The sequence below is a fragment of the Coturnix japonica genome, chromosome 5, assembly GCF_001577835.2.
Source record: "Coturnix japonica isolate 7356 chromosome 5, Coturnix japonica 2.1, whole genome shotgun sequence".
Taxonomy (NCBI): Eukaryota; Metazoa; Chordata; class Aves; order Galliformes; family Phasianidae; genus Coturnix; species Coturnix japonica.
Genome location: NC_029520.1, coordinates 614,560 through 641,919, shown reverse-complemented (window position 1 = coordinate 641,919; position 27,360 = coordinate 614,560). Strand labels below are relative to the sequence as shown.

Genomic DNA, 27,360 nt, shown 5'->3' with positions numbered 1-27,360 from the left:
TCCCCTCCTCTCTCCTCTGCCAAGAAACCTCTGTCACCTGCTCACAGACAACTGGGGCGAGTGGCACGGGGACGAAAGGGCAGCGGGGAGGTGAAGGCAGCGGGACCCCAGGTCGGGGCTCCAGGTGGTCTCTGTCCTCCATCCCTGGGGGCACGAAGTGAAGCAGAGGAGCCGGGGCTGCCGGAGAATGGCAGCAGGATTGCGCTAGGAGGGCACGGCTATCGGGGACAGGAGCGAGAGGAGCCGAGGGGACCATTGGGGACACGAGGGGCTGCTCAGCATCGGTGAGTCTCACCTTTTGAACCCTAAAACCAAATATCCCCCCACCCCCTAATCCACGGGGGGAATTGAGCCGCAGGGGGCTGTGATCAGAGTGGGCTGCTGCTGGGAACACTCTAAGTGTGGAGTTTTCTATCTCTTTGGGTTGTTTTTAAGGGTGGGGGAAAAAAGTACTTTTTTCCAGCGTTTCTTTTGGGTTTGTTTGCCGTTCTTGTATGTTCCTGCCGGGCCAGCTCCAGTAGGTGGCACTTTCTTGGCAGCAAAATGTCCGTCCTGCACAGAACAGGGTCTTTATTTCTTGTTCCTGACGAAGTCTGGGCAGTGTAGGATCAAGCAGCTGCTTGCAAAGCTCAGGAATTTCTGCTGCTTTTGCTTTTGCTGCTTTTGGTGACCTTGGCAAATCCATTGCCTCGGTGCCGAGCCATCCCTGTGCACCACAGCTCTGCCTTCTATCTCCAAGTTCGAGTGCAGCCCTCATTCCCCTTTCACTTATTTGCTTGGGGAAATGCTGGTGCAAACTGCACTGAGAACAAGGCTCGGGGGTGACCCGTGTTATTTCTGAATACAGAAAATAACTGTGAGACAACACAGTAGTAAAACACGGTGATTGCCCTACTGTAATTAGGGCAACGGGGAGTAACGCTTGCATTGCTGGGCTGCTCTGAAATGCTGCATGAGGCACAGGTCTATCAGCAGCCGCTTGTCTGAGAGCCCTCTGAGCTGCTTCTGTGGGATCCAGCCCTAAAAAAGGGCTTCTGTGAGCTGAAGGAATGGCAGTGGAGGCTCAGAACATATGACAGCCCACGGAGAGACCCACACGGTACTTGCGAGTGCCACTCACAGCTGTGCATTCCCAGCTCTGTTCTATTGATTTCTCAGTTGATGGGAGAAAAATCAGCCCTTAGGACACATAGGGGGCAGAGAGCAGTATCGAATCCCTTTAAAACACAGGTGGGGAGAAGGGGGTTGGCATCCAGCATGGGAACGCGTCTGTAAAGTGGCAAAGGTCCTTGCTTTGCCCTGGAGGAAAGCAAGGTTTAAGTTGGTGCTTGGTGAGCGTGTAAGTTCATAGAGACAGAGATCCATCAGTGACCCCGATGGGCTGAAGGACTGACTGAGGAGGTTTCAGTTCTGATAGACAAAGAAAGAAGTGAAACAGGAAATGTATGAGTTGGCTTGTGTGGGCTTGAGAAACATCCATATGAAATAAGTGCCAGTGCAAAGCTGAGCGCGTGGGGGTAGCCGTGGGGTGTTACATCCCGAGGGCTGGATCATAGAATCATAGAACCATGGGATGGTGTGGTTGGAAGCGACCTTAAAGCCCATGTAGTACCAAGGCCCTGCCGTGGGCTGGTTGCTCCCACCCCATCAGGCTGCTCAGGGTCCCATCCTACCCGGATTTGGGCACCTCCAGGCATGGGGCACCCCCAGCTGCTCTCTTCTTCTACAGCACCGTTGTCCCCCTCTGTGTGCTCAGTCAGGACAGGTTTGTGGGGTCGATGACAACTCAGCCATGTTCTCTTCGTGTGGGACTGAAGTCCAGCCCCACATCTGTTTCACATAACAGCAGGACTGCTCCCACCTCTGGGGCAGGTGTCAGTGCTCGCCCTTTGGCCCCATGAGTTTGATGTCATCATTGCCAATAAAATTAATCACCCTCTAAAAATACTCAAGGCTCACCAGCCTTCCCCAGCAGGAGTGCCAAGGCAAGTCTGTTGACTTCCTGGAGTGACAGAGCCGGCTTCCCACTCTGTATAAAGCACAGTGCACAGCAGAGAGGTGATCCAAGCAGGAGATGCTGGAGAGAGCTGCTCCTGTGTGCATGGATGGGCACAACTGTGGCACAACTGGGTCCTCATGGCCCACAGCCCCCCAGCCCAGCCTTGCTGTAGGTGAAGACATCTCCCTTAGTGGCCATTGCAGTAGAAACACCTTGCTTTTAATGGGGTCGTCAGCACCGCCTTGGGCAGAGCCAGCCAATCCTTTCCTTGTTTCAGTTTGCAGTTGAGCCACTGCCCCCCTAAACCTTCCCGTAATGGGAATTGATTTCAATTTTGTTCTTCCTGATTCCTTTCTGTCATTTGTGGTTTTTTTCTCTCCCTGCTGTTTTATCAGTCTGAGCCTGTACAGATTTATATCCTGCTAAGGTAAACTGCAGGCCTTTCAAATGGCAATAAACCAAAGTTCAGGCAGCCAGCAGCACTGCCAGCCAGGGCTTAGGCCAGAACTGAGACTTCTAGATATGAAATCCCCTCCACCAGGTTGGAGGCTTCCATTGGTAACCCTATGGGAAGAATAAAGCAGCGACCATGCCCTTGCTCTGTCTGCAATGGAAATAAACACAGAGTTTGGCCCAGCCTGAGATGCTCCTTTCATCACCAAATTCACTTTGTGGAAACACTGAGGAGAGGGGAAGAGAGAAAACTAATTGCACTCATGACAGCCCTTAATAAATCACAGGCTGGAGCCTGCTCTCCTTCCTGACACCACTGCCTCTTAATTAGAGCTGCATTCATCTGAGGAGTCGGAGGAGGAGAGCCAGGCTTTATGCAGAAGGGAGCGCTAATTAAAACCTCTCTGTTCCCTAGAAAGATATTCATGCTTTCCTCTGGGATTATGGACTCATTCCTGCAGCTTTCACACAGCAGGGCAGTTCTGCTTGTTGGCAGTGCCTGATGCTCTCAGCATTGCTTCTGGGCTGACATATGGGACTTTCAACACTCTCTGAAAAGGAAAGAGGAATAACAAGCACCCAAGCTGCCCATGCAGGCATGGATGCTGCTTGCCAGGTGTAAGGCTCCATCATAGGGAATGGCTTCTTGGTGTCGTTGTTCCCCTGACTGCAATAGATGACTTTAGTGGGGTAGATCCATGACCAGACCCACAGAGGGCTGCTCTGTTACCCTGCAGGGAGGTGAGCTGCTGATGCGCTTTGCCTTTCCCAGCACCCCAGAATGCAAACTGAAGGCAGGCAGTGGTACCTCTGCAATATGGGAATGGTGGTTTGCCCCATAGAGGTCAAAGGGCTGATGCCCAAATGGTGTAAACCAGCTTCCTGCAGCTGGCCATGCAGTATTTTGGTAGCAGAGAACACAGGAGGGTCTGATCCTGCTTCCCATCAGCTCAGTCCAAGCAGGAAATCTAATTAAAAAGAGGACAGAAAAGCTTTATCTTATTGAGAAGAGCTGCTGCACTGAGCTAAGCAAGAGCAGGTTGAACTGGATCAATGGAGAGCAAGTGGAGCAGAGCTGTGCTCACCTCTGGTCTCAGAGCAGGTAACACCCAAGGTGTGGCCAGGCCAACAGCTCCCTGAGCAGTCCTCACCCAAGGGGCAGCACCCACTGCTCCTCCACGCTGCTGCAGCTGCTCTGCTGCAAAATAAAGAAGGAAAGGCCCCCGTATATATATTGGGTCACAAAGCTCCCAGTGCCCCAGAGGGACTGCTGTCCTCCAGACCTGGCGGTGCTGCCTGTGGCATGGAGACAGTGAATAAGGGAGCAGCTGTTGAGTGATGACAGAGCTGGGGGGCATCCCGTGATGCTGGCAGCTGGCGAGTGCAGAGCCAACAGAAAGAGATGGCTTAGCATGCAGGTACAGACCATGGAGCATCGTGCTACGGGTGGTTTGGAAGTCAGAAGATTACATGGGTAGGACAAAGTCTAAGGTTAGGGGAGCCATCCACAGCACCGGAGCACACAGCAGGAGAGACGTGGGCTGTCGCTGCTCTCAGCAGTCCCTGGTGTGTTCCATAGAGCACTGCGTGTGATGCTGACCCCAAGATGATCTGTGTATGGCCAGACAAGTGCAGATAGCTGCCAAGGTGCTGCATGCAAAGCTGTTCTCTGCTCCTGCACTACATGGGTGACTGACGCTCAGCTCCTCTTGTCTCAGCATCTCCTTCCCCAGCACCTCAAGCTAAATTCAACCTTAGCTCCAAACTCCCAGCTTAGCATTAGGACCAAGCTGGTATTTGCTACATGACTTTGTATCCAGTCAGAGGCTCCCTTTCCCTCTCAAAATGTATTCCTGTGCTATCTGTGCTTCTCATAGCCCAGCTTACAGACTGCCCTCCCATGCTCCCAACCCATCCCTGCTGCAGGGACCACATCTATTTTTTCCTCCTTGCCAGGTTTATTTTATTGTTAAAACATTTCTGTGCCGTCAGATTAGAAACTGCCATTTCAGTTCCCTCGATAAACCCAACTGCACACATCCTTCTATTCTCAGTGAAACAAAAGGGCGAAGGGAATGGATGTATTTTTTTTCTTGTTGTTTTGGAGCCACCTCCCATGGGGCTGTTCTGGTTACAGCGCGACTGGCTCTTCCTGCCTTAAAAACCAGCTCCTCCTGGCTTTATGGGAAGCCCAAGTGACAGAAACCAATCCCTGAGCACAGCTGTAGGGTTTACATGCAGGGGGAGGCCCACCCTTGGCAGGTTGAATAAATAGATGACTGACAACCAAAGCGCATCTTGGTGACCTCCTCTTTCTGCCTTTGGGGAAGGGGCACTCAGTATGAAGACCCCACACCCCAAACAGCCCAGGATTTGACCCAAGCCCTGTCCAAAGGTAATGGAAAGATGGTTGGACTAATGATTTTGTAGGTCCTTTTCAACATTGTGATTCTCCATCCCAGGGATCATGGTGACCATTGTAGCACTGAGCTGGTTCAACCCACGTCAGCTCACCTTCTTGCAGTGACAGCAGAGCTCCCACCTGCCAAGTTTGAGCTCCAGTGAACTGTTAGTAAGTGGCCAAAAATACACGGGCAGGATATGAGTAGGGAGCACAGAATGGGGTGGGAAGAGGTGGCACCGAGCGCTGCTGTGATGAGGCTGTGAAGGCTGGAAAAGCCTTAAACATCGCATGTGTTTTTTTCATGGGATGAATCTCCTCCCTCAAATCTTCTTCCCCACCCTCCTGGCAAGAGTCAGAGGGTGAGTTTTATGGCAGGAAATGAAAATTAGTGATGCATTAGCATCCCCGAGCCCAAAGCACAGACGTCTGGAATAGGGATGGGGAGACCACTCCCTTTCTTTGGGGAAAGATACAGCAGCATGACTTTCCCAAGCAGGGAAATAAGGATCTGCTAGGTTAGTTAACCTAACCATTGTGCTCTACATCTTGCTGCAGCCACAGAGATGTGAGGATGAGCACACTGAAGTCAGGCTTGCAAGGTGGCAAGCAGGCAGGTGGTGTTCAGGTTTGAGCATCACGGTGCTGGGGCTGAGCCTTTTGCTGGGAAGCGATGTGGAAAATGCATTTGTTTGCCCATTGGACGTAACAAGCTTTGCAGGTCACCTGTAAAAGCAGTAGCTGTGGAGGTGAGCGTGTCAGGATCGTGCGTAGCGGCGTGAGGTGGGGTCACAGCACACCTACACATTACAGCAAATGCTTAATGAGCTCTCAATGCACTCGGGTGATCAGCTGAAAGCAACCACCGCTGCAGTGGGTGATGCCCTGCCCATCCAGTCATCCTGCAGATGACTGGACCAGGGAACAGGAAAGAAGAAGCACTATCAACCTGTTTGATAAAGAAAGAGCCTCCCACACTGCTCCTTGCTGGCTCTATAGTAGGCACTGCGTGACCCCAGGGACCACTGGTGCCAAGGCACATGGGTGTTCCCTTCTTGCTGCTGGAATCTAGCCTGTTTTCTCAGGAAATCCATTTTAAGCACAAATCGTTGTTCCTGAGGAGGTTAGGGAACAAGGCCTTGGGTGTGATGGGTATAAATCTCATCCTGGTGGGGTGCAGCCTTTTCTATTTGTTAGTATCTTTCAATCCTCTGTTGGCATGCAGGGAGCTGGAAGGATGCCCTCAGGGGCGGCCTGTTTTGTGGGCAATACAAGCAGGGCAGGATACGTGTATAGTATCGTGTATAGTATCGTGGTGCCTGTCCTCCCCCTGATCCGGTGCGTACAAGAAGGCTGAGCTTTGCAGGACAGTCCATCAAACAGCTTTTGTCAGTGTGACGTTCCCTTGCAAGAACACCCAGCAGCCCGAACAGACGGTGCTTTGTTGTCCTGGGAAGTTTAAAAGATAACATCATGTGGGCACACAGCTAATGTTTCGAAGCCGGGCTTTATGTTACTTGCTGAGGCTTTTGCTAATCTAGCATTTCTGCCTGGCATATCCAGTTGGCTCCATAGATCTGTGCTCCAGGCCCAGGCAGGACCCTGGGGCAGCCTCTCCATCACACACACGTTTCTTCTCACCATCACCACTTTTATGTTGGCTTGATGGGGTGTGAGAGGACCATTTGTGATTTAGGCTTTAGGCTATGGATATCAAACCTTACGTGACTCCTTTTTGGTTACACACTGGTTAAAGCAGCAGGATGGGTCCGGGCAGGAAAAGACATTTCAGTTGTATTCTGTGGGCACTGTGGCAGATTTCAGCTGATGGAATCAAAGACAAGACCCGTGAGGAGAAGCACTCCCAAGCACTGGATGCTGCTATTGGTATTGGCTTGAACAGTGATTGGGATGAGAGTAATTCTGGCCCTAATGAGACATACTCCAATTCTTGAGTCATCCAGTCTTCACCCAGAGTTCAGAATTCCTCACAACTCCTTTCCACTGGCTTGAGAACTAAAATAATATGTGACCACAGCAGATGAACGGAAAGCATTGCTGATAAAAAGGATGAATGGCAATGAAAGCAATCAGCCCACACAGAAGAGAGTCGTTATTCTTTCCCTTACAGCTTTTCCACTCTTGCAGGGCTGCAACTCCCTCTTCAAAGACTCAGAGAAAGCCAAAACAATGCATGGCTCTCTTCCATTTACTAGGAGCATACAGAGGTGTAGCACAGACAACAATGACAGGCTCCTGTCTTTGGGAGGATATTTGACCTTCAGGGATGTCCGGAAAGCCAGGGAGGGAGACTTCCTTTGCTTTAAAGCATGGTACTTCACCCACCTCGGTGTCAGGGAAGAGGTGGAGTCGTCATTCCTGGAGGTGTTCAGGAAACATGAAGAGTGGCACTGAGGGACGTGGTTTAGTGGGCATGGCAGTGATGTGCTGATGGTTGGACTTGATGATCTTAGAGATCTTTTCCGACCTTAAAGACTCGATGATTCTATTTAGGGACATGGTTTAGTGGGCATGGTAAAGATGATGGGCAGCATAGTTGATACAATAGAAGGGAGGGACATCATCAAAGCCAGGTTGGATGGGCATATGTGAAGCTGCAGACTGCCCTCTTCAGAAGATGAAGCTCTCTCAGCTCTTTCTTCCTCTTACTCAAGTCCGGCTGCCTCTCATTTCACAAAGTAATTATAAAGGCTCCAACCCCTCAGAAGAGTGTCCTCCCCCAGTCTGCCAGCCAGGATTCAATTAATATCTGACAATTTAAATGGAATTAAAAGATGTGGCGTGAGGCTGTGTCCCAGTTTGACTTGGCCATCCTCACACCACACCCTCCTTGCAATTAATGCAAGTTTGAACGTGGTCCTCACAGCAGCAAGAAGCAGGCAAAGGTTAAATACTGAGAATAGCACTAATAACTAAAAAGCAGGGAGCTTAAGGACTTGCTGGCTTGGTTTTGTGTCCCAGCTGGGATGCAGACACCCTGGAAGTGAGGGCAGCCTTTCAATAGTGATGGCAAAGGGAAGGTTCCATTGGAGTTTGCTATGTTATGACCGTGGAGATGAAGCAGGAATCACACTGTGTGTCCAAAGGAGCAATATGCAATCAGCTGCTTGCTGAAATCTGTGGTGCTGATGCATTTCAGCTTCTGCCTGACATCCTTTGTGCTTCCTGTTGTTTCTTGTCTGGGGCCTGGCAACAAGCTCTGAACTCCACCAGCCAAATTCAGCAACCTGGAGTAACCTGGATTTCAGTCCATTAAGGACACAGCCCTGGGGCAGTAAGTGAAAGGGGGCCAGAAACATTACATTAATAAGCAGAAACACTCCCAGCTCTCATCATCAGCCATGGGACTAAAGTGCTCAGACAAGTAAACAGAAGAGGGCCGAGTTTATTAGAGCACGTTCCCTTTTCTAGGTATCTCATGCTAATGTCCAGGGAGATCTGAGAGATAGGAACCATTTGAGGACTGTAAGAGGAAACCAGCAGACAGCTATTAACAGAGGAAAAATTCACAGGTACCCAAGCCTGGGTGCAGGGACGGGTTTCATTACTCACAGAGAGGCTGGCAGAACACCAAGTATCGATTCTAACATCTGTATGAATTAATATTGACATGCACAGTGGGGGTGGGGGGGCTTTACTGTCCACCAGAAGAAATGGAAATAAGGAAATTAATGTGCTTGGAAGCAATTCAGATGCACTGAAGAGCATCTCTGTGATACAAGGCAGGCTGGAAGCCCAAAACATGCCAGGGACCCCCCCCTAGAGAGAGTCTGTCTTGCCACAAAACACATTTCTTTGGCATATGCACAGTGAGAAAGCTGCATATCTGCCCTGACCTCAGGGTAAAACGCACAGAGCAAAGTGAGTGCTTCCAACAAACCAGATACGTAAGGAAGCCAGGGCAGCCCTAGCGATGATACAACAAGCCCTGCAGCACACAGTCAGCATCCAGTGGGGAAATCCCAGACGTCAGGGATGACTCTGAAGTATTCCCCAGGAATTGCATACACATACAGTACACACGGCCTTAGTTCAGCTGAGAAAAAACTATCAGGGCAGCTCACAGCAGCCTCACAGAACATGCCACCCTCCTTCAAAGGTCCCACTGCAGGAGCTCTCAATGAAGATACTGAGACCTTCCTTTAGATAAATGAGGAGTGTTTTTAAGCCATTGGAAATGGTTGCTCAGGGAAATTGTTTTTATTGCCTGGAGGGGATGGGCAAGAGGGGAGAGGTGGAAATAGGTTTTAGGAAGGTTGTAGCATCTTCATCTAAGCTCAGGTCAGAGCCATGGGGCAATGGATGACCAGAAAACCCCACTATGCTGCTCTCACCTGCTTGGTAACCCCAGATCAGAGTCAAGGCATCACATGCACCAATAAATCACCTGAAGGTGTGAAGGCTGTTTTCTAACCTTGTCTCCTCTGCTTCTGTTGAAGCTGCCCATCCTGTGAAGCAACATGAGTCTCAAGGGATCCCTCAGCAGCAGCCCTGGCTCAACAAAGTAAGGATCTCCACTCTGCGGGCAGCACTTCTTCCCAGTGTCCAGGGGGATGCTCCTTGTGGTCCCATCTTTCCCCCTAAGTGCACAGGGTTTGCTTCACCTTTCCTGGGTTCCTCACAAGTGGGATGTGGAGATGGGCCTTACAGGGGATGTAACCCATGTCTGGAGGCTTGACATCCCCAAAACTCAGCTGTTTCATACAGAATTACAGAATACAGAATTATATCCTCCCACAATTGCACATGGGACATGGGCTGTACCTAAGGGCTTGCTTTAAAGGAGTAGGTTTAAAACGTGTCCACAAACAAGAGCCCTGAGCCTTGGTGCTTACACTGCTTGGGTTCAGGTGGACTCAGTTCCAAGGAGCAGCCCCCTTTTCCCTGGCCTCCTCCCCATAGCAATTCATTGGGAGCACCATTCTTAACACAGCCCTTCCAGCAGCGATGTGCTCCCAGGGACACGGCGAGTGATGGTAACTCTACCAGGAACAGGCCTGGATGGGCTGCCCTGCTCCTCTTTCTGGCCATTGGGTTTGGTGACATGGGCTGGTTTCCCTCTGGGTTGCTGTAGAGTTGCACTGTTGATGTTGATTTGTGCCTTCCTTCTTTTGCAGTGGCAGCATGGGCAAAGCAGACGGAGCCTCCAAGCTGAGCGCAAAGGACCTGTATGGTAAGTGGTGCCCACAAACATGCTGGTTTGTCTCAGGTTTCCTATAGCAAAGGCACCTCTGGAGGTCTGGACATCGTTGCTGGGGAGATTGAGGCCAGCAGTCCATCACGTGTGTCTGCACCTATGTATGGAGCGTGGACTGTATGCTACAATGTCCAATGCTGGGCATGGCTGTGGTTCCGTGAGGGCAGACAAATCTATGCAGGGCATTGCTTTCTCTCACCTAGATCCTCTCTGGTTGTGTTAGCAAGATGATTTGATAAAGAACCTAACAAAAGAAAGACTGTCCTCAGCAGGTTAATGATTATACTCCTTTAACTACTCAGTGAACCGGCACAACTCCACTGCCCTTTGGCTCTTTGGAAACAGAGAGGATGGGTGGGATGGGTGCTGGTGCTCAACCCAATCTCCCACCCTCTGGCTGTCAGTGCACTTGGCTGGGACTGTCATTGGCTGTGGCTGTTTGTATTTGATCAGACAGCTCCTTTTGCTGCTGTGAAGTGAGGGCAGCTGCAGGAAGTGAGCTGTGGGAATAAAGGTAGATGAGGAATTTGGTGTCACTGACCAGAGGTATCTGTCACCTTGGTGCTCAGCTGCCAAGGGGAGGCCTGAGATGCATCAGTCATTTGTCTGGAGATAAAAGCACAGAAAGAAGAGAGAAGGAAGGAGTGGGGATGTCTGGGAGCCTTAATTTTGTATTTAATTACTCTTTTTTTTTTACATGGACACACCTCAAAAGCAAATCTCAGATCAAGAACAGGACACCTCTCCCACCAAATTCCAGCAAACCTGAACTGTAAGGCCAGAGGCCAAACCCTTGAGAGGAATAAATCACCTCCCTTGATTCCCCCCTCACCTTGGCAGTCCTTCACCGGCAGCTGCTGTTGGCTCTGCCCCTATGCACAAGCACGTCTGTGGGGTTTCTTGCCTGCAGAATGTGGGACCCGCCCCACTCATTCAACATTCCTTCTCCAAAGGGCACTCAGCGTGTGTGAAAGCAGCATTCAGATGTTTGGGTTCCATTTCTGCTTGCATCGTCCTCCCCCAAGCAGTAATTTCTGCTGGGAGCTGGGGGTGGAAGGCAGGCGAGAATTCCAGAGAGAATTATGTTTCATAATGAAATAAATCACATCAAGCTGAGCTGGCCTTGATTATGTGATTGTGGTGCTGCTAAGGGACATTTTGGAGCTTATATTTCCATTTTTCTCCTGCGCAGTCAGGTAGGACCCTCAGCCTGTGCACACTGCTGGGCATCCCAAGAATGAGCACAACAAGCCCCAAATCCACAGCAAGGAATGGAAATCCACAGCAAAGGAAGAAATGGCCTCAGGTTGTGCCTGGGGAGGGTTAGATTGGATATGAGGGAGAATTTCTTCAGGGAATGAGCTGTCAGACATTGGAACAAGATGCACAGGGAGGTGGTGGAGTCCCCATCCCTGGGGATATTTATGGGATACATGGATGTGGTGCTTAGGGATGTGAGTTAGCAGAGGGCTTATAGTGTTAGGATGGTGGCTTGACTTGATAACCTGAAGGGTCTTTTCTAACCTCAATGATTCTACCCATGCTGGTCCACAGAGGTGATGGTGGTGGCCCAGAATGGCTGCCCTTGCGCCACAGCCGGTGTCTTTTTCACTGCAGGGAGCACAGAGGGATGTAGAAAGATCCAAATCGCCAGGGAACTCTGCATAGAAATGGCTTAAAGCTCTGAGATGTCTTCCCCCACCTCCAGCCCTACCAGAATCCTACGGCATTCAGCCACAGAGCTGCCTGGCTGCCATGGCAGCAGATGCTCATCCTTCCCCTAAAGGGCATCACATTTGCTCAGCTCCATATTCTGGAAGAGTCCATGGCTGCCCACACAGAGAGAGGGCAGGGGGAATGGCTGGCACCTATCAGGTTGCCACCTTACCCAACGCACAGCAAGCAGCAGAATAAATGTTAATGCATACCATAAATAAATTAAGCTGCTTCTCTGCTTACCAGTATGTGCCCTGAACCTTGCTGGAAGGCAACGCGGGGAAATGAGTGTGACAGGAGGAGCCGAGGGAAGGGCTGGGAAGGAAGCATGGTGTTTGCTATAGCTTGCCACCCCTTTCTGGGGTGGTCACCATGAGGAGATAAGGAGATTAAAGATGACAGCAGGCTTCACATGGGGCTCACTTCCATGCTGTGTCTGTCTGTGTGATGCTCGGCTGCTTCCTGAGCCCTCTGAGCTTCACATCTTCCTCCTGACACAGGGAAAGACCCAAACGTGGTGTATACAGGGCTTGGAAATGGCCAGCAGCGTGTGTTAGGCTACAGAAACACAGGCTTGAAAAGCTTCAGTCTATGAGGCGTGATCACTTGACACTGCACACCTCCTGTAACCCAAGAAAGGCTCCTGAGCTGTAACAGGACACGGGATGCTAACACAAAGACAGGAGCTGCTCACACCAGGACACAGCCCTGGGATGGGTATCATCTGCCTGGGGAGATAGGGGGAGAGGGGCTGCACCAACAAGCTGGTGGTGAAGGAGTGAGTTATGCTTAATGGTCACAAAACAGCTCCTGGGCTGCACAGAGCTCCCTTATCTCATGCATGGAGACACACAGGAGTTGTGCCAGTTCAGGAAAAGCCTCAGAGGCAGAAAGACGGAAACACAGACTCGCTACAGTCCATTTCCTAAAGCTGCACTGTAAATGTGTGTTTGCAGCTGATGGCTGGACATAGTGACCAACAACAGGGTCATTAGTATTGGTCATTGTATACCGCAGCTGTGCCAATCTGCTCCTGAAGCTGTGGTTCCCCCTCTCCCCACTTACAGCCTTGAATAGCTCCCTTGTCTGCCTCCATGTGCCACTTCTGCAGCCTTTCTTCACGTCCCCTTTGCTACCCCAGGTTCCAACTTCAGCTGACGTGGTTCCTCTCCACCCTCGTGGGTGACCCTTTTCACTTCAAGCCTGGAAATGTTATACTTCAGCTGGAAATGGGGCTGGAAGAAAGGAAGGAAACCAACATTCCTGTTGGCTTCTGCATCAAAACCCACCCGTGGCTCATGCTCAGATGCATGATGGTGCATGAGATCTGGCCTCCTGCTGGGATCCTGGGCTGCTGTTTCGTAAGGCTGCTTTATAATGCAGGCCCAGCAAGTCTGCATAACTGCTATTAGCATTCCAAGGCATTTGCTCTTTCGTTTCTCCTCCAAAGAGCTGTGTCTTGACCTGTTAGTTTGGCAGAAGGACCAGTTCATGCTACATGGGAAGGTTACTATAAAAAGTGTGCGTGCTGCTAGATAATATATAGGTAATATAAAGAACTGGCAAACTACAGAAGGCAACAGCCAGGGCTTTCCTTAAGCTGCTGTAAAGGATACAGAGGCTGGGGATCCCCTGCTTCATGTGTGTCCTTTACAAGAGCTCTGAAGCAAAGCAGCAGCTCTGACTCCTGGCTCCCTTCTGAGTCCTTGCAGGACTCAGCTCGTGGTCCCTGTTGTCCTGTGCTGACAGCTCCTGTAGAGACCAGATGCTCAGCAACAGCCATGCTCTTTCCTGCCTTGCCATCTCCCAAAGCTGGGGTTGTTATGCTTTGCTTCCCTCCTAACTGGTTCATTGATGAGTTGCTCGTCCCCCACATGTTCTACAAGGCCTCCTGCCCAGCAACAGCAGAAAACAAATAGAAGGAGATACGGGGAGGATGAGGGAGGATCCAGTGTGATAACAGCTCCCTAATTAAGCAGAGAAGGATGTGCACAGAGGAGAGGTTTGGCTTCCCATAACACCACTCTTCCAGGACGCGCATTGATCCTACTTCTTCTCAGTCCTACCCCCTCACTCATTATCAAAAAGCCAAGCAGGATGATCTCCCATCCAAGCAGCATTCTGGCCTGTTGTCACTGGCCTGTTGCTCAGCCCACCCCCTAGTTTTCAGGCCATTTTGAGTGGGTAAAATCCACACTGTGGTGGTCTCAGCATTTCCTTATCTGCCCACTGGTGCTGGTGGAAACACCATTTTCTCTAGTGCTGTGTGCCTGCAAGATATTGGTGGCAGATAACATTCTTCAGAGAGTAGTTTTGGCAGCTTCTCCCACGCCTGTAGGTATGAGGCAAGAGTAAAACCAGCTGCTTAGGAAAGGGCAATGATCTTTGTGCTATGGGAGATTCATCTTGCCTGACACCAAAAAGCAAGAGACAAAGCTCTGTTGTTTCCCCACCTCTTTGGCTCTCCTACCTGGCAGGAGGGAGAAAGTCCAGCAGTGGTCACTGTGGGGCTCACACCAGCTTTTATCACCTTCAGATGATGCAAATTCCCTGCCTGCTGAGGGCTCAGTATGGATTGGGTAACACCTCGCCACGCTGGGGCCTTCTCCATTGCAAGATGCTGTAGAAATGCAAAGTATTTCCAGCATGAGTGGTGTCAGATGAACCAGGAGATGTGCCAGTGTTCTTTCATACAACCTCTCAGGTTGAGGTGGCCTAAAATTGCTTATTTTGCAATTGGCAGCCTGAATCCTTGCTTCTTCCTGTGTTAAAGTGAAAGGAGATTGCAGTGTTTTGCACCTCTGTTGGAAAAGGGCTCTTACAAAACTCCAACTCTGTGGTATCTACCAGCTGCTCAACACCCCACCTTTCAGAGCTGGAGCCTCCTGCCTGCCCCACTGTAAAGAACCTTGGTTTCCAGCCTGACCACTTCAGCCTTTTCCACTCCCTTTTAAAAAGGAGGGGACGGAATGTCTCAGAATTGAGCTTAGTCTCCATCCCACACAAGACGCTGTGTTCTCATTTCCATCGGTGTCATCTATTTACATGAGAAGTGCTCGGTGAGAAAATTGAGGTTACTTAGAGGAAAAAGAGAGTCTACTCCCCGCAGACGTGTGTTGCTGTGTGCCCTATCCCAGATCCAGATCTTGCCCCACATCCCAAGTAGGGCAGCCTGCAATTAAAACAGCCAGCAAGCTGAAAATGGCATTGACCCTTTCAGTGTAAACCAAAGGGGGGGAAGTGGTTGTGCTGGAAGATTAATTCCTGTCCTTAGGGTCATCTCAGGAGCTTGTGGCTGAGCTGGGAGCTGTGCATGGTGTCCAAAGGTCCTCCTGGTGTGCAAGGCAGAGCCTCAGCCAACACCATCTGCAGGCAGCTTTGCTACCAGTGCTGAGCCATGTGTCTTTGGAGAAGCGCAAAGAGAGGCTTGATCTGAAAGCTCTCCTGGTCTAGCAAAGGTGAAAATCCCAAGTTAAGTCTCAAGGAAAACAACCCTTCAGGGCTGTGCTTGTTCTGGAGAGACATCTGCTGGCTGGAGAGGCACTCGATAGGAGCCAAGCAGGTATAAACATCTCTCTGAGACTCCAGGGAGTCCAGGGAAAAGGCTAAAGAGGTGGAACCCAAAGCAATGGAGCTGTGGACCTTGACCCAAGCATGGCAGGGCATGGGTTGAGAGCTCTGAGCAGAACACTAACAGTCTCAAATACTTGAGGGACGTGAGCTTGTTCAGCCAGTGGGTGACAGGATATTCTAACACAGGTTATTTCACAGAATCCCAGAATCACCAAGGTTGGTAAAGACCTACGAGATCATCCAGTCCAACCATTTCCAGCTTAGGATGGCTACAAATGTGTAAACAGATGGTGAGGATGTGTGACAACACACAGAGCTACAGTTACACTGTCTAAGCAAAGGAGAGGTTACAGGATGTCCTCTGCTGGTGAGGAAGGTGCTTTCATTTCAGCTCACTCTGAGCCCAGGTAGTCACTCCTCTGCCATGCACACAAAGCATGTATCCCTGCACACATACCATTAACTAGCGAGTAAAAGCTGACAGGGTCGATTTTCCTAGGGTTATATTCCATGGGCTCTTACAGATGCAAGCAGTATTTATTCCCAGCTGCTCCTTGCTGCTGTTTTCCTATGAGAAATGCGGGAAGCAATAAAGGTTTGTTGCCTCGTAAATATATTGTTCCAGGCAGGTTCTGGCTGGCCTTGATCTCTGCAGCCCTTCCCATTGCCAGGAAATGCAATAAAGCAAACTAGCAGTATCACAGTGCTGCAGAGCTTTCTTCCAAAGGCCATTTAAAAGGGCTGTTATGTCCAGGGTGATGGGATGCAGCCCATTGCAAGCTGCTCTTCTGAGACCTTCCCTGGTCATTTGTTGGCTGAGGCTTTGCTTTATACATGGTTTCGTTTCCTCAGCAGCCCATTGTGAGAGCTGTAATACTCTGACCCGAATCCATTGATAAACAGCCATTAAACTAAAGGCATTTTCTTTCTCTCTTTTTCTTTTCAGAACAAAGGAAAAAATACTCCAATTCCAATATCATTATGCATGAGACTTCCCAGTACCACGTACAGGTGAGTATGCAATGATATTTTATGGGGCTGCAAGGCTTGTATCAGTGGTAGAAGCTGATAATGAAATATTTCTCCTTTCCCGGAGCTTTATTAGGTCAAAGAGCAGCTGGTAACCTACTTAACAATATGCAAGCATTGCTTTCCTCATCCTGGGACAGGCAAACAGCAAAGCTGCTTGAGAATCCTCCATTCATCCTTCAGGGAGATGGGACTTGCCATTCCTGTCATGAAACGTCACGCAGAGCCAGCCTTTATCAATACAGAATCATAGGATGGCCTGGGTTGAAAAGGAACACAGTGATCATTCAGTTTCAACCCACTCTGTGCTTCAAACCCTTCCTGGTTACAGGAACTCACCTGCCCAAACCACACAGAGAACATCTCAACTATCATTTTTCAGCTCTCCCTCAGCTACTGTGTCCTCTCAAGTAATTCAAAACCCTTCAGCCATGACAGGCATTCAGCCAAATTCAGCTTCTAGTGTCATAAGGGAGGAAGGCAGCCTGTGCCACTGCCAACCAGCAGGAGCTCCACCTGGCTGGGGACAGCCGCCTCACTTGGCACTGAAAGCTGGCAAGGCAAGAAAGGAGGCTCATGAGGTTCACAGGTGGTGGAAAGGATCCTCTTTTCTCTGGTTTAAGGCCTCAGCCAACCAACCATCCCCATCAGTGAGCCCTTACAAATAGAGTCACTCATGACTAGAGAAGGGACTTTAAACAGTGACGCGGACGTGAATTCTTCATTCCTTATGCTGCGTGCCACTCATTTGTGATTCCTGCCTTGAACTTTGACCAAAGCAAACAGGGCTTCAGTGGCAGGCAGTGAGGCAGGAAGAGGCATTTTATGCCCTTAAGTAATCTGTAAGTTGATCAGAATTGAGAAGTGGAAGCAGTCGTTACCTGTTCTTAGTAAAGTTAGAATAATTGGTTCTTCCTCTGGATAGGAGGGGTTTAATCAGATAAAGATAAGAATAAGCCTCTATTCCCACCCCCCTCCAGCAATATGTAAAGAAAAGGGAAAGGAAAAATATCTTAATGAGTCTGAGATGGAGAAGTAGCTTTGGCTCCCTGAAAATTAACTTATTTAACAGTAAATAACTGAGGAATTTATGAAGATTATAAACCTAGCAGTTATCATAATAGGGCAGATAAGAATGCCTGTCAACAGGTACAAACCAATTCTCCTCACTGCTCAGAAGGCAGAGGGTTTGGCATCTCTGCATGGGTAATATTGACTTTGTAAATAGCTTTTCGTGCAGCATTTTACAATTACAGTAACACATACCCAAGCACGTTCTTCATATCTGATGGCACGGCTAATCTCAGCTCTGGCTGCTCACATACCTGCCAGAAGTTCTATTTAGATAGTGCCTCACCCCATACCTTTGCTTTATGAGCACAGAGCTGGGCCATCACTTCAGTTCTGTACTGTTTGTCCTCTTCTCCAGTCTATCCAGTCTTTGTGATCTATCCAGCAATCACCTTAGCAATGAATTGGCCACCACAAATGCCCTCTGTCCTTAATGTTGATTAAAGACTCAACCCCTTCATCCTCTTAGGGCTTCAAGTGCTTTCCATCTGAGCTTTCCTCTATTATCAGTGTAGCAAAGAGCTGCTACCTGATCTCTGAAATGGTTATGACTGAGAGGAGGCATGAAAACAAGAGGTCAGAGGGAGAAAAGCCAAGCAAAACTTGCTCCTGTACTGAAGACAGCAAAGAGCAGATGCTTCTCCTTTCTGTAACCACCCCCTGCCCTTCCCTGCTGAGATTCCCCTTGCATGGAGCCCTGCCAGCAGTCAAAAGGCTGCAGGTGACACTTGATTACACAAGTCTGTATAAACTCGGTGCCAAGTGTAAAGCTTGGATCATTGCTTCAGGACACAGAATGGGTCTGGGAAAGCATGCAAGTATAGTCATGCCTGGTGCTAACTGGGATGAACACTTTGCTCAGTGACTCCAATGAGTTTGTGCAGTAAAGAACAAATAACTGTCCAAACTTTCAGAGATGGTCATTTTTACCTGTTTTCTCCCTCTTCTCCCCTGAACTTCAGCACTTGGCCACCTTCATCATGGACAAGAGTGAGTCCATCGTGACGGTGGATGACGCCATCCGAAAACTGCTGCTGCTCAACTCCAAGGAGAAAATCTGGACACAGGAAATGCTGCTGCAAGTGAACGACAAGTCCATCCGCCTGCTGGACTGCGAGTCACAGGTAGATAGAGGTTAACGCAGGGGGTTCTGCTTAAGGAAACCATTTGTAAGGGAACCAAACAAGGGTGAATCACTACCAAAACCCACTCTGGGTTTTACAGGGGCTGGCTGACTCTAATTGGAAGGGTAGGCTGTCTTCAAGCAGGCATCCCAAGCAAGAGTTCATGTACAGATCCCTGCTGCTCAACCCATTCCTTCTTCTTTCCCAGGAGGAGCTGGAGGACTTCCCACTGCCCACTGTCCAGCACTGCCAGACGGTGCTCAACCAGATGCGCTATTCCTCCATCCTCCTCCTGGTGTGCCAGGACTCAGAGCAGCACAAACCTGACATCCACTTCTTCAACTGCGATGAGGTGGAGGTGAGCAGAGCCTTTCTCAACACTGGGATGTGATGGGAAACCATGAGAGACAGAGGAACCTGCACTGTGTAACCTACAAAGCTCAGGGTGGGGTTGGGGGAAGGAGTGCCACCTGCAGGGGTGTATCAGTGTGCAGCATGGCTTTGTACTCCCTTGTTCAAACAAAGGTGTGGTTTGGGCAGGCTCTGATGGTGGTCAATGAGAGCTGTGAGCCACCCTAAAGGTTTGCCCAGATGTTGGTGCCTTGACACCACCCTTTAAAGGCTCCCCTGTGTTGCAGTCAGTGATGTCTGGCTGCAGGTGACCCCAGGGCCAAGCAGTCTTGTAAACAGAACAAGATATGTTCCCAGCTCTCTGCCAGCCACTTTTCCCCTTGGAAATTGAAAGCTCACTTGGAGCCTTCAATTCAAGCTTTGCAAAGCACAGCCCTGTAGTAAAAACACTCCTGTTTTACCTTTGAGGCGGAGATGGTTCACGAAGACATAGAAAGTGCCCTGGCAGACCACAAGCATGGGAAGAAAATACGACCACAGACGCTCAAGTAAGTACTGAAGGACTCAGGACAAAGGGGCAAGGCAGGCAGTGTACTCATATCACTGCCTGCACTGCATCCCTGCTCCAGCATTCACACAGGTCTCCTGGAAATAGGATCAGCATCTTCTGATGGGGTCGTTCTGTGTTGTTGCCTTGCAGGGCAAACCAAGAGAAGATCAAGCAGAGACAGTCTATCCTCCCGCCACCACAAGGGCCAGCCCCCATCCCTTTCCAGCACGACATGCGAGGCCAAGGCATGAACAGGAACCGGGTGGCACCGCCTGCCCAGTATGAACCAGGTACGGGGACTCATCAGCCTGGGCAGACAACCTTCCTGAAGCAGCCTTATTCCAAAGTCATTCCAAAGTTAGTATAGATGCATTGAAGGCAAACAAGTGGGAGCCTCCCAGCAGCTGGGGCTCGCAGGTCTCTGCCTGTAGCTGGTAGCTGGCTGCTCTCCATGATTCATCCAGTGAAAACAAGCAGTGTACAGACACAGGTGCTGCAATCCGTGGCAGATTTAATCAGCACCTTTGATCACCTCCTGCCCTTCGTGAGCTTCTGAGGTGCCCTAAGAACAAAGGAAAGAACAAAGGCAGCCAGGTGTTACCGCTCCTGGGTCACTGTGTTTGATGGAGCCCATCTTCAACCTTCCATGCTAAGAAATACCTTTTCTCTCCCCTTCCTTGCCTGCAGACTATGAACGCCGAGGCTCTGCCTCCCAGGACCACGAAGAGTCCCGAGCCATCTTAGCACAGAAGATTGAAAAAGAAACGGTTGGTAACAAGAACAGCAGGCAGAAGGAAAAGGGGAGGACTGGAAGGAAGCAAGGGGCTCCTCTGTGAGCTGGCGTTTTATGCATAGCCCGGTCATTTTTAAACTGATATCTCCTGCTTAGAAGGGAGAGCAAAAGCAAAACTGCATTGCTGGGTTAGCTGCCATCTCCTTTGCTGGTTTCAGAGGGGTTCTCCCCAGTGCATGGTCCTCTCTTGGGGTTGTTTTGCAAAGGCCCATTAGCCAAGAGCCAGTTATCACACAGCATGCAAAGCAAGGCACAGCTTTGTGTTTGGAAAGGGATAAACCCAGCCTAATTTTTTGCCTGCACTCTTCCCTCTTCCAGGAAAGGAAGTAGGTAAAGACCTTAGGATTCTTGTTTCCCATCTGTGTGAGGTCTGGGCTCTTTCTCATCTGTGTTCGTTGCATTTCTGTTCTCACAGCAAATCCTGAACTGCACCCTGGATGACATTGAAGTCTTTGTTGCCAGGCTTCAGAAGGCTGCAGAGGCATTCAAACAGCTCAACCAAAGGAAGAAAGGGAAGAAGAACAAGAAGAAAGGCCCAGCAGGTACAGTGCAGCAGCTAGAACAGATGGGGAACGCGAGGGCACAGATAAGGTTAGGTCAGCATTGCAATCAGTTTGCAATACACCATTTAGAAAGTCCTGCTGGTCTCTGAGGACTTAATGCAGAGATTTGGCTTCTCTCAACCCATAGATTTATCAGCAGCTGTTATTGCTGTGACATTTGCATGCCAGCAAGGCAGACCTATCCCAGAAAGGGACATGCTAATTAAACTTTCTCTCCACATTCTCATTAAAGAGGGAATGCTGACACTTCGAGCAAGACCCCCAAGTGAGGCTGAGTTCATCGACTGCTTCCAGAAAACCAAACTGGCTTTTAACCTCTTGGTAAGACACTGGGGGTTGTATTCATCTTAGGCAGCCACGTTCAGTGCACTAGTAAGCATTTGCAATGAAACATGTACTGAAAGCACTATCAAGGGCCAAAGGTGTGAATATCAGATTCTTCTGCCAGAAGCAACCACAAAACAAACATTGCATGAGGTTTGTGTCGGTTCCTTTAGCCAAGCTGTTAAACTGAAACTAGAGGCCTAAAGTCCACCTTCGGAAAAGGCATGTGCCTTCCACTGCCTGTGCATGTGCTGGAGCCATGGTGCGTGGGATGAGAATTGATCAGGCACCCTGCACAGCCATACATCCACAGCCCTCCCCACATGCAGGTCTTGGATTTGGATATACTATCTTTATATCCAGAAACCTGCAAAGAGAGACTGGGGGCAAAATAGTGGGGAATCAGTGATCATCAGGGATCGTGAGCCCTCATGTCATAGAGACCTAACCCAAATCAGGTTAGGATTAAAGTGGGTTTTTCTTTTTATCTTTTCAGGCCAAACTGAGAAAGCACATTCAGAACCCGAGCGCTTCAGAGTTGGTGCATTTCCTATTTGGGCCACTGGAACTGGTAAATCTAATTCATTGGTTTTGCTATGAAATTGCTTTTTATTTCTAATATCACTTTTGCAGCTAAACTGTGCTGCTCAGAAGCTCCCAAAGCTTTCTCAGTAAAAACAGCACCAGCTATTCCTGCTTTCTGATCTGATATCCAGCCTGAATTAAATGCACAAACCCAAGCAAATACAAATCTTTCCACCACGTTCACAAAGACTCACTGTGAAGAGCGAGAGCCAGCTCTGGTTCTTGTTAGGAATCTGCCTGATCTCACCTTTGGGTAAACATGGCTTAATATTTGCACTGGAAGGAAGAAGCAGGAATCCAACCAAGAGAAGAAACCAGAAGTGATGCAGAAATACCAAGAGCTTTTCCATTCTCCAACGTGGCAGTCTGTGTCCTTTCTCAGTGACTGCTTCTTTCATGGTATTATGAACCTTTCCTGCCTGTTTTCTCACACTCCTCTGTGTCTGTGTGTCATCCAGATCGTCAATAGCTGCGGTGGCCCTGAGCTTGCCAGGTCTGTCATCAGCCCACTTCTTTCTAAAGATGCCACAGACTTCCTCAGAGGACACCTGACACCAAAAGAGATAAGCCTCTGGGACTCCCTGGGAGAGGCATGGACCAGATCCAGGTGAGGACAGAGCTGCTATCTCACCAGCATCCCCAGGTTCTTAAGGCAGGGGATGCTTGATTTTACAGCCACATTGGCCCTGGCTCTCTCCCTGGCACACAATACTGGATGCTTTGTGACTAATGTTACTTTCTCACCACATATTTCTTCATGTCCTAGGGCTGAATGGCCCCGAGAAGCAAACATTCCCACCTACATCCCCAAATTCCGCAATGGTTGGGAACCACCCATAGAAATCTTCCGCGGAGCTCCCTGGGAAATAGACATTGGGCACTTGCAAGAAGAGGTGAGTTTTGTGCTCCGGACCATCCCCTCTTCCTTTCACCATTGCCCTCCTTTCCCTCTGTTGCAGCTTCCCCCTTTCCTGGCACCACTGACTCCATTTTCCCCCTTCCAGCTATCATCAGCCAATGGATATCCTTATCGCAACTCCTCTCTCAAGCGTGGCCAGACGGCTGATCAGACACAAGCAGTGGATGCCTTTAAGCAGAACGTAACTCAGCATGTAAATAGGTAATGTACCTACACCACTCTGCAAAACAGGGCCTTGGCCTTCCCCAGGTAACCTCAGCAGCACCCACTGCACCACATCATGATAACAGCAAGCTTTGGCAGCAAGATGGACTTGTGGACAAGGTAGAGGGATCTTTTTGATGGGGTCTATAGGGAAATGAGTTGCATGTGCTTTCCACCAGAACAGGCAGAGCTCTGTCAGAAAGTCATTCCATAACACCAACCCACCAAGGTGATGCTAAGCATTATGTGCCTTGTAATGTCTCCCAAGACCTCCGAGCTCCAACAAACTCTTCCCAAATTACAGATGAATTCTTTGCCATGCTTTGCTTTGCAGTGCTTTGACATGAAGCTCAAGCACAGGCCTGGGTTACACTAATGAGCCGTGAAATGCTAAAGCTGGAAGTCCAGACACAGCAGAGCAATTAACCACCAGCTTTTCCAAAGCCAGAGTTGGGCTGGAACAAAAAGCTTAAGGACACAGTGTTTGTTTCATGTTTTAATGTTCTAACCCAAAAGATTCACGAGCTCTACTGCTGTTCCAAAGTGTTCAGATACACAGTCAAATCCTCAATTGCAATAGTAAAAGAAGTTATTCTTCCCATTCTTCTCTGGGCTGCAGGGAGGTGTCATTGGAAGCCCTAGGCAGTATTATAATAAACAGCCACGCTCTCTCATGTATAATCTAGATGCATGCAAAGCACACATTACCCTCACACTCCTCCAGCTGTCCCCTTTCCTCATGACCCTTTTACATTCTGGAATCTTAGAATAGGAGCAGAGGGGCCACTTCCCCTCCTAACACAAACACAACTGGTTCCACCTGCACTTGCACAGCCATCACCTCTGTACGTCCTCAGTTCTTCAACAGGCCTCCTTTAAAAACCCTCTTTCTCTCTGCTGCAGGAACTTTGAGGCGCAGGGAATGGCCCAGCCGAAGAGATATGCCAAAATCCGCTATGATTTCACAGCACGAAATGCCAATGAACTCTCAGTGCTGAAGGATGAGATTCTGGAGGTGAGCAGTGTGCTCAGAGTTGTGCCCTGCTCCCTTTTGTAGCAACAGGACAGAGATCTCAAGCATAGAGAAACAAACCCCGGCAGAGCTCTCCTATTCATCATTAGGATAAGCTGTGATGCAGCAGATCTGTTTGTCTCAGTAATGCCCAACTTACACAGGCCAGAAATGCGATGGTCTCACCAGCAATCTCTTTTTCCCTCCCTCTGTCAGGTGCTGGAAGACAACAAGCAGTGGTGGAAGTTGCTCAACAGGAGCGGGCAGGCGGGTTACGTCCCTTACAACATCCTGGATGTAGTGAAACTGGAGGAGCTCGAACAGGTGTGTAGCCAGGTGATGTTAATTGCTAGTCTGCAGAAGGGCATCATCAGCCACTGGGAATGGTGCAGGACAGCAGGAATGCTCACAAATGCATGAGCTGGAGGTTCTTGTGATAAACAGGGAGGACACAGCAATTTGTCCCTCCATTTGTTACCATGGCAGGGAGACAAAATGCCTAAAAACACGAAGAAATATTCTTACACATTTTCTTTTCTTGGTCACCCAGGCTAACCAGAGGTACAAAGGAGACCCGAGTCCCAGAGGATACGGGCCATCCAGCCCAACTCACAAGCTGCCTGCCAGCTACGCTGGGGATAAATGGGGTAGTGAAATGTTGTCACGCAACTCTCCCCAGGATGCCAAAGAACGTACGTGCCTCCCATCGTGCCTCTTTTACACCACACATGCTGCTCTCGGGCAGCTCTGAGTTTCAGGAACTTCTTGCGGATGTGTGCTTGTGCCATCCCCACTCACATCAGTCCCTTTCCTTTGCTGTTGTCTCCTGTGCCCAGCTGCCTTGTTCCTTACAATGGCTCCAGGGAAATCCCAGCCACCAGATTTGTCACATATGAGATATACATCACACTGCCCTTCTGCACAAGCCATACAGAGGCATGGAGCATGAGAAGGACCGGGAACCTTGCTCACCTCCCCCCCTTGCCTCACCCTGAACATACTTGTAGCATACAAGTCATAGCCAGTGTTCATCCCCTCTTCACCTCCTGTCATCTCCTGGAAGCAGAAGCTCTTCTGGGACAGTGGAAAGCCCCACAATACAAACACTGTAGTCACATATCTATTAATAACACTGAGTTACTCTCCTCGGCCTTCAGGAGTTTTGTGGAAAGTGATACTGGGTGATGTGTCGGAGCTGTATTAGTCACACCCAGTTCAGGCTTCCTCCCACTTCCATTTAGTTGCAAAGCAAAAGCTGAAGGTCTGAAGATTTGGGGTCTGAAGATTAGCAGAAGTCACGGTGAGGGCTGAAGAATGCAGGTAGCAGGAGCACAGCTTAAAAAGGAGGCTCTAATTGTAGGTCATGTCAGCTAATGGCAGAGAGGTGATGGGAAGAAAATAGACAGCAACACAGGGACACAGAAAAATGGGAACCTGCTTTGAAAAACACAGTTAGGCCTCTCTGACTTCTGCTGTCTCATGTGCTCTGGGTTTTATTTTCCCCTCTGTGCCACTAAGCTTGCAGGGCAATTTCCTTATCTCAGTAGCCTGAAGGGAACTAGGAAACCCAAAACAGGAAGATGATAATCTAAAGCAAAAACACAACAGCACCACGAGGCACTTGGGGAGTCCCTTGTCACCACCTGACAGCACTGATGGCGGCAAAGTCACTGTCACTCATCTGTTCTCAATCACAGTTTGAAGGTGCTCCAGTAAGTTTGCCTTGTTTCCCCAGAACTCCTGCATCAGATGGATGAGGTAAATGATGAGCTGCTAAAAAAGATCACCAACAGTAAAATCCAGCCTCCTCAGAGGAACTTCAGAGTGGAGAAACCTCAGGAAGTTTATGTGCCCCTCACCTTCGAATCCAGTGCTGAAGAAGTCAAAGCGTGGCTGGAGGCAAAGTCATTCAGCAAAGGGTAAGATCACTATTGCCAGCTGGAAGGTTGGTTCTTTGTTTAAGGAAGTACATTTGGAGCCCACACTGGCTCTCTTTTCTCTATTCTATCAATACCATCTTATGGTACAGCCAGTAGATCTAACAGCAGCTGCAAATAAAGCCATGCTCTCTCTCATTGATCCTCATCCCTCTCTGGCAGAGGCCACGTATGACACTGGTATTATCTACTGGTTTTGTGTCTTCCCAGGACGGTGGACCACCTCGGCATCCTCACTGGAGCTCAGCTCTTCTCCCTGAACAGAGAGGAGCTGAAGAAAGTGTGTGGTGATGAGGGGAACCGAGTGTACAGTAAAATCACAGTGGAAAAAAACCAGCTGGAGGTAAGCTGGGCAATTCCTACCCAAAGGGATGCCTGCCTTCTCACTGTTCCATTTGATACTTTCTCTTCTGGAATGAGTTAGATGTTAATAATTGAAGTTAGAATCCAAACTGCCTCTTTTTTGCTTGTTTCCTTTATAGAAAAACAGAGGGGAGACGGAGCTCCAAGAAATCATGAAGCGTCGCCAGGAGAGGATTGATTCTGCTAATTAAAACCTATTCGCTTTCTTTCAGCTATTAGTCATAGTAGTGCAGAAAAAAAAGGGAATTAAAGCAATGATCCCCAGTCTAGACAAGAGACAGCAGTGCTCCACAGTTAGCAGTGTCATTGCCATCAAAGGGACAAGTCCTCAAACGCTGTTGATAAGGATAGACACTAAGACCAGATCCCGCTGGGAAAGGTGTTTTAATATTGCATGAAGTTTTATACATACATATATATATATATATATATGATATCTATATATTTTATACTGAAATTGTATGTGCATGTGATCAGAACAGATGAGGGTTCATGCGGGGATGACAATGGCTGGATTCAAGAAGACAAACCAAACCAATACAAGGCTTTTAAAGCAGGGTTGTCTGTGCTCACGGTCCCTTGGGAGAAGAGGGCACAGCACCCAGCACAGAACAAGCCAGCCTGAATGCTTAGACGAGTCTGGGCCGCAGAAATAGATCCTTTCCCCCACCCCATCCCCTGCAGCCCACTAGCAAAGGCTGGGTGTCAGCTCACTGCCCTTCTGTCCTCACCTGCCCCCCCCGGTTGGATCAGGTTAGAATTGCAACACGCCTTACCTAAGACTGGGCTGCTTCCTTAAATACCCGTCCTGCGAGTGCTGCCTTCCAACAGTGGCAATGGGCTTTGAAGAGATTTGAATCTGCAAATAGGTGAGCTCAGCCTGATCCTCAGCCCTTCACGTTGGTGCTGATCCTGGGACAGAGGGAGAGGTTAGAGGTATAATCAACGGGATTGGAATGGAAGTGTTTGCAGCAGCTGGGAGCATCTCTTTGACTGTAAGCCTCATTGGGGGTCACTTGTAAACCTTCCCATGCGACTGAGCTGTGCGTCTGCTCTGTTTGTACTGCCTGCAGGTGATGCTATCGTGCACTGTACATTGATGTAATTGAACCGAGGAGAAAATAATATAACCATGCACTGTTATAAGATTTATTAAAATAGTTAAGTTATACGTA

At 49.3% G+C, this 27,360-nt stretch overlaps 1 protein-coding gene across 2 annotated transcripts; it reads left to right on the top strand.

Moving 5' to 3' along the window:
- On the top strand, window positions 1-27,360 carry EPS8L2 (EPS8 like 2). Of its 2 annotated transcripts, none has more exons than XM_032444694.1 (20): window positions 1-284; window positions 9,314-9,378; window positions 9,992-10,047; window positions 16,307-16,371; window positions 18,423-18,584; window positions 18,793-18,942; window positions 19,404-19,483; window positions 19,636-19,775; window positions 20,173-20,252; window positions 20,694-20,820; window positions 21,074-21,162; window positions 21,662-21,736; window positions 22,209-22,357; window positions 22,517-22,870; window positions 23,777-23,888; window positions 24,102-24,209; window positions 24,436-24,577; window positions 25,621-25,804; window positions 26,033-26,165; window positions 26,305-27,360. In XM_032444694.1, the coding sequence occupies exons 2-20, from the start codon at window positions 9,335-9,337 to the stop codon at window positions 26,374-26,376; spliced, it is 2,322 nt and encodes a 773-aa protein (XP_032300585.1). In that variant the 5' UTR covers window positions 1-284; window positions 9,314-9,334; the 3' UTR covers window positions 26,377-27,360. The 2 variants fall into 2 exon arrangements, with proteins under 2 accessions (XP_032300585.1, XP_032300584.1); XM_032444693.1 differs by lacking the exon at window positions 1-284 and having other exon boundaries at window positions 22,517-22,643; window positions 22,755-22,870.